General features: G+C 30.8%; 1 protein-coding gene across 1 annotated transcript; it reads right to left on the bottom strand.

The window, feature by feature from the left end:
- Window positions 1-2344: 2344 nt before the first annotated feature.
- Window positions 2345-4112, bottom strand: LOC107420621 (homeobox-leucine zipper protein HAT22). The gene is made up of 3 exons (XM_016029615.4): window positions 3295-4112; window positions 3042-3121; window positions 2345-2926 (listed from the first exon to the last, which is right to left on the bottom strand). Exons 1-3 carry the CDS (start codon window positions 3778-3780, stop codon window positions 2626-2628), a joined length of 867 nt encoding a protein of 288 aa, XP_015885101.3. The 5' UTR covers window positions 3781-4112; the 3' UTR covers window positions 2345-2625.
- Between the last annotated feature and the right edge of the window lie 3495 nt (window positions 4113-7607).

The following is a 7607-nucleotide window of genomic DNA, read 5'->3' as shown; positions in this document are numbered from 1 at the left end:
TAACTTTTGAATTTGATTTATGGTCAAGAAAAATTAATAGCAATTTATACTTTCCAAAACAATCTTTGTAGACACCCAGGAAAAATAAAATGTTATCAGCTAGTTTTATGTTATATTTATTTCTTTTATAATTAATCTTCTTCCAAGTAAATACGAGGACTATTTTTTTAACCTTTGTTTTTTCCTTTTCACGTAATCCAAACTAACCTAAGTATCAAATTTCAGCGAGAATTAGGCTTTAATTAATTAAAAGCATCAGACAATTATATACAGTAACATACATAAACACTAGTTACAGTGAATATACCATATACATCGGCAATAAAAAAGCAGTAAACAGCTCAGAATAGAAAGGTATATGCATGTATATATATATATATATATATTGCAAACAAGGACAACCACACATAATGTTTAGATATATATGATATTTATATATAGCTTGACATACATCACAGCATACCAACAAGAGATTACTCATTGTTAATCAATGTTAAACAAATTGACATGGTTTAAAAGGCTTGGTCTGCGCCTCTTTCTTCATTCTTTGTCTTTTGCCAATCTTTAAATTTTATAATCACAAACTTAAGAACACACTAAGGCAGCCAAAAATGTCATTCTCACATTACGCATAATAAATGAATATCATATCTATTAGAGTTGGAATGTCTTTTCTTTTTCTTTTCCCTTTCTTTATTAGAGAGGTGTACTTTTTATTAAATTTTCTCTTTATTTTTTTTATTTTTTAATTTTGCAAGAAGTTTTATCTTTTATCTTAAATCACTAGACGATAAGATATTGCATTATGTATACGTCACCTCCATGGCAGTAACCATATGTATGTACAATTAAATGTGTATAATATTAATTTATATATGTTTATTTATTTATGCACTTTCTCACATTTGAACCTTAAACTCAGATGTTATGCCTATTTACTAGCAGCCAGCATGCATATATTACACGTGTATGTACATAAATATAGTTATTTTCTTATTCGGTATCCTGGACAAAATCTATATGAAAGATCGTAATGTATTTGAATGCTCGATTAAATGTAAAAAAGTGTCTAATTGCATATAATCCACAGTTTTCCTGATAAATTGTCTACTTGTATAAATATTATGGAATCTTGAATTTGTTGAGTTGGAAACTCCTGATTGGATGGTCATGGAGCCCAACGTTTTTACTACAAGGGAGGGCATGAGGCTATGGTGAGAAATGGAAGCCGTGTGGAAAGAATTTTCATCGGCATGACTCCTAGAAAGAATGTCTTAATTTTAGATCCTTCAAATATCTCTAATTCTACATGGTCTGCTATATTCTCCGTTGTTGCCTTCAGCGATTGTAGCTGATTTATTTTCCTAATTACTTTTCTATTACAGATTTACAACATACGAAAATATAGCAATACGAAGCTAGATATAGCACAATATTGTTTTGTTATAAGCATTTTCTGTACCGCACAAAGCAACTATAGTCTATAGTGGACTAATGATTTTAATTATATATCTGTCATATATTTATCCATATAGAATATATATTGCATGACATTAGCACAATTAATATTTATGTGAGTATGCATGTAAAGCACTAATCAATAAAAAATAAATAAATAAATAAGAATTGCAAAGCCGCCTTGCTGCGTCACAACATCCCAAGAAGTCATCATGTAGTAATGGCAAAAACGATTTTTTCATAGTATTACGCGTGTAAAATATATACATATTTACATGTTATTTAGTTTATTTATTTATTGTAATTTTATTCTTTCGGATGCAATTGTGACTTTCCTGTATTCATCTGTAACATCTCACTCTAGTATTTACTAATATTGTCTTAAAATTAAAGGTAAGCAAATTAAATATTTTTTTGACAAAAAAAGACCTTATTTTCAAAAAAATAAAAAATAAAAAGTAACAGGGCAAAATAAGTTTATAAATAATTTTAATTTAATTTTCATTAATTGTTTGTCTAATAAAGTTATGAACATATAATGAGTAAATAAATACGACTTCAATTTCATTCAGATTTCATATGGAAATATATAAGGAACTTTCTTTATATTTATTATAGTAGAATCCAAATTCTAAACAATGTATCGATGAAGAAAGAAAATCGAAACCGTTGAAGTTGAATGAGATTGATATGAAATTATTGCAACTTTTCTAATAGTCTAATGAACTTAATTAGCCATATACTCCATCTCACGAGCATTCTCCACTCGGACAGCAACTTTAATATCCTGGAATTATCGAAAGGTGTCCATATATAACATGGCATATAATCTCCATATAAGAGAGAGAGAGAGAGGGATTAAAAAAAAAAAAAAAAGGCATTTACGTACAAAAGTAAAATCTAAAATTTCCATTCAAAAACCACTGACTGATAGCATTTGGACAAGAAACAAGAAAAGAAAAATTCCTACGCGGAAAGTAATGTAAAATATTTACAAATATGTACATATAAATGATAAAGATACCTAGCTAAGTAGTAGCAACTTTACCAAAATCTAAGTTTTTATATGAGAGAACATATATAATGGAGCTAATTAATTAATTTTTGAATTATATTTTATAAACATAAGTATTATTGTGGCCTTTAATAATTCTTTGGGAGGCTTAGCTAGCAGGCAGCGGAAGGATGGGTAAAAGGACTGAAGAAGTGAGGCTTTCCTCCGATTGAAAAGGGAGCAGAAGATGTGCCGTCGTCACCACCACCGCCGCCGGTGCTGCCGGCGCAAATCCGCTCACAAGAAGGGCACATGCTGAGGGTGGCTGTCGGTAAATGCATATAAACCGGTGGCGTCAGTTTGGATGCTTTAAGCTCTTGCAGCTCCTTTTTAAGCCTATTGTTCTCTTCTGTCAGTGTCTCACAACATTTCTTCAGTAGCTCACAATCTGCTTCGGTTTGCTTCAGCTTAGTCCTATACATATATATATATATATATATACACACACACACACAGTATATTATCTAAAATTTAAGGAACATATTAATTACCATAGATTAAAAAATAAATAAAATAAACATTTACATACCTAGCTCTCCTGTTCTGGAACCATACTTCTACTTGTCTCGGCCGTAGATTGAGCTGTCTTGCTAGTTCTTGCTTCTGCTTCTGATAATTCAAAATTTTTTTAAAAAAGAAAAAAAAAACAAAGAAAAGAAAAAAAAGATCAATTTTGAGGGGGAAAAAAAAAAAATATATATATATATATATATCTATATATAGAGAGAGAGAGAGAGACCACATCATAAAGAATAAATTAGGAATAGATGGTATATATTTACGGGATTGAGAGTGGTGTGCTTTTTAAAGCTGTCTTCCAAAGTGGCAGATTGTTCTTTTGTAAGTCTGAGTTTCTTTCTTGGACTGCCTTCTTCATCTTCCTGATCAGTAATACTTATCCTTGAAGAGACTCTCTCTACCTCAGCCTCAGCCTCGACTTCTTCGCCGGCGAGATCTCTATCTCTCTTGACGCTAGACGAATTGGAAAATGACGATACGCCACTGAACGAAGAGGCCTGTGGCTGCAGATCGGCGGCTGATTCACCGGCATAAGGGCCGACTCTAGTGCTTGGTTCAATCTTGGGAGCAGCAGCAGGTTGATAAGCCTTGGGTGATGGGCCCAGAGTAAGAGATGGCACTAGATGATCATATTTCAAAGACAGTTGTCTCTTCTTATTTTGATGATGATGATCATCTGAGTACTGCTGAAAATTTCTAGAGACAAGGCCAAGGCCAAGGCCAATTTCACAACCATCATCTAAATCCATATTTAAAAAAAAAAAAGAAAAAAAAAGCCACTGCTGAGGCAGCAAAGAATGTTTATAAAAAGTAAATATATAAGTAAATGGAGAAGATTGAAAGAATGGTGGAGAAGAAGAAGAGGAGGAGGAGGAGGAGGAGAGTGTTCATAGAGAGGGGAGGTGGGGGCCTAATTATTTAAGGCTAAGGAAACGAGTAACGAATCTTGTGTGTGGAATTATTAAAATTCCCATGTCTCTTTGTCCTCATAGGTTGACCATAATTATATGAGAGATAGCATGAGCATGACAAACAACCAAATGCAATTCCATTTCCCATCCCGATACCCTTCCTTCCCTTGACCCTTTTCATACTGGTATACAATGTGTATAATATAAGTAATTTGGAGTGGGAATTGCATACGTGGAACCACATGTAATGTGGATGTACACTAGCACCCATCAATACAAGAATCATTCGCCGCTTTTCACCCTTCTTTTTCACTTTCATATTATTTCGGAATTATTATTTTATTATAATATTATTATGCAATTTCAAAAAGTGCAATATGCGAACATATATATAATTTATTGTTCATTTTTTTTTTTGGCAATATTAAACTTACTAGAATTGAGGGATAGAGAATTTCATCTACTTCAAAAATTGAACCCTGATCTTAAAATATATTGAAATATATATATATATATAACAATATCTTTGTTCGATGAGTGAATAAAACTTTATAAACAATAAATTTTTCAATATATTTGTTGTATTTCAGATATGATATTTTTCATTTTACAGTACTTTAATAAATTCCATTTATATTTGTGATTATTCAAAACCTTTCACTTCTAAATCATGTGATATATTATATTCTTTTTCAATATTTGACTCATTTTTATCAATAATTAAAATAATATTTGAATAATTAAATATTAATTTAATAAAAAATCTATATTAAATAATGTTCCAAACACCAATACAAATTATTCTTTATTTTGAACAGGGCAAGAAAGTATATCTCTGTCAATATAGAATTTTCTAATTTCTTGTGTATATACATATAAATTGCATAGAGATATACTACCTGGCTATATGAACTTGTGGGTTGATTAAACAAAACAATATTTTGGATCGGTGGTCTCATGGCATGGTACATGGGGCTTACAGGTAAAGAGACAGAGTTAACAGATTGCTAAGTAGTAAAAACTTTATTGACTATGGCTGAATATAGAGAAAAATATCCAAGGGGGACAGCATTAGTAAGTCTCAGAAAGCAGACAAGTCACTTGTCCTCCCAGCATGCAGACCTAGTCGACCGCCTATATGTCCCCCACTACATATTCTTTAGGTTGATCCAAATTTGTTCTAAATTTAAGGGATACGTTGGTATTTAACGCATTTTGGTTAAGTTTATTACCAATCAAAAATTTAAGAATAAATAAATATGAGCTACACTAGCTATTCACGAATTAGCTATATATATATATATATATATTAATGAAATTATAATAGGAAATAACTGCAGCAATGACAAAAGTGACATGTTTTAAGGTTTCACCGAGGAGTTGAAATCTTAAAGTGACATTTTTAATATAATTCTACATACAATTAATATCGTACGTGTATATTCTTTTTTTTCTTTTTTTTATGTGTATATATATATATATAGATATAAATATATATAATGTTATAATTTAGTAGGTTATCTAGATCATTTTATTGGTTTATCTAAATATAAAATCTATAAATAATATATAATTATATTAATTTATAACATTTATTTGTTTTTATATTACAATATTTAAAACCTACTAAGGAAAAATAAATTCTTTAATGGTAGTTTATTAAATTTCATATTGTTTATAAAAAATACTAAATTTTTAATAAAAATAATAAAATAATTTTTTATATTGTCTTTTTTATTTCCATTTCGTATTATACTGATATCATAGAGTATAAGGTGAGCTAATTAGACTATTAAATCAAAGCTCCATATAAATATATATATTAAAATGCATAGAAAATCTTAATTATAGGTCATTAAGTTCATGACAAAATTGAATTCAAGCCCAACTTAAATTCATCATGAGATATATATATATATATATATATAGAGTACATGAAATCTAATCTTTATTCCTTTAAAAAATCAATTAATTAGCGTATTAAAACAGCATCCAAATAGTAGGCAACATTAGGGAGTAGCCTGTGAATGGCATTGACCTGGATTTCATGTCAATCGGCCAATTTTTCCTCGAATTGATGAATTGTTTATCTCCTGTGAGTTTCAGCGTTCGGTGGATAAATGTAAAGTAGAGAAAGTGACATGCAATAATCAAAATTTAATGACCCCCAACCTCCATGCGACCATATCCAATCATATAGCTTTTTGGCCTTACGCCTTGATGAATATATAGAACCACCCCTTTGAAGTCTCTTCAAAAACACATCTTGTCTAATAGTAAATAAACATATAAATAATATATATAAAAAAAAAATTTATTTGGCTATGTTCTTATAAATTATAATTTGTTCTTTTAGTTTTAAAATTAAACAAATAATTCTCTATTATATATCTTCAAATCAATGTAAAATGCAGAGGTTAAATAAAATATTTATTCGGAAAGAAATTATTCCAAACTTTAAAGAAATAAAAGCTTTAGCAAAATAAATAAATAAATGCAACAATTAAAATTTTTCCTTTTGATATTTAAAATAATAATAATAATAATAAAAGAATTTCGATAAAATCAAAACTGAGGAGCATCTTTGTAAAAAATAAGTGATGGGAAATGATGCCCTGTACGTACGGTTGATCCACCGACGGATCTACAAGTTCAATGCACCCCTTGTGCAAGTCATAATTGCAAAAAAAAAAAAAAAAAAAAAATTCAGATTCAATATTTGACGGGACATATAACCGTTGGGAGTGGCATCGAACTTTTTATCTTTAAGTAAACAGTGAATTCCAATTTCCCTTTGAAGCAAACAGTTCCTAGGAGACATGTATGATTAATATATAATATATATGAACTAGGAAAAAAAAGTAAATTTGGAGCATTTGTTAGGTCAAGAAAAGTTGGTTAGGAGGCAATTTATAAGATAGGATTGCATACGGATCCAAACCTTCAGTGAGAAGCTTTCAAGTGCGTAATAGATAGACATTGACTTTGACACAGTGGAGAAACCAATAATATATGCCTAAGATGATTAGGAATAATCGGGTTTAGAATAAACAAAACACACACATTCCTAATCCATCACTCACCCACACGACAAAAGTAAAAGCTAAAAAAGGGAAAGCTTATAAACAAAGGATGCCTGCTATCAGCAATATATTATGCTGGTTCCCTCTCGATCGTTTTGTACAATTGTACCTATATAGGCCTAGTTGATAGAAAAAAAAAAAAAAAAAAAAAAAAAGTATAAAAACACACACACACACGAAATTCCCAATTGCTGATTTATTCCAGTTTTTTTCCCTTGGTAGACACGTGTCAATCAAAAGTAAATACACGTCAGACTGGGCGGCAAAGTGGAACCCACTAATGATTTGGCATGATGGGGCAATCGATTCTAAAGGTTGATGATGATGTTGATGATTGTAATCTTGCTCTGTGTGTGCGTGGAAGAGGTAGCGTATAAGTAGGCAATGATGGAGGGGGGGAAGAGAGAGAGAGAGAGAGAGAGAGAGAGAGAGGAAGGTGGTGTTGGAGATAAGGTTTCAGATGGGTTCCGGGCATTAAGGCTAGCCGACCAGTAGAAGTGTGGGATTGTGCTCTTTGTTTGGCTTTTCCAAGTCCCTTTTCTTCTCACCCATAACAACCGTCCATGTCAACTCAGCCACCTA

Source organism: Ziziphus jujuba, chromosome 5, assembly GCF_031755915.1.
Source record: "Ziziphus jujuba cultivar Dongzao chromosome 5, ASM3175591v1".
Lineage (NCBI taxonomy): Eukaryota > Viridiplantae > Streptophyta > Magnoliopsida > Rosales > Rhamnaceae > Ziziphus > Ziziphus jujuba.
Note: the sequence above shows the minus strand (reverse complement) of the source record. Positions and strands in the feature narration are given on the sequence as shown.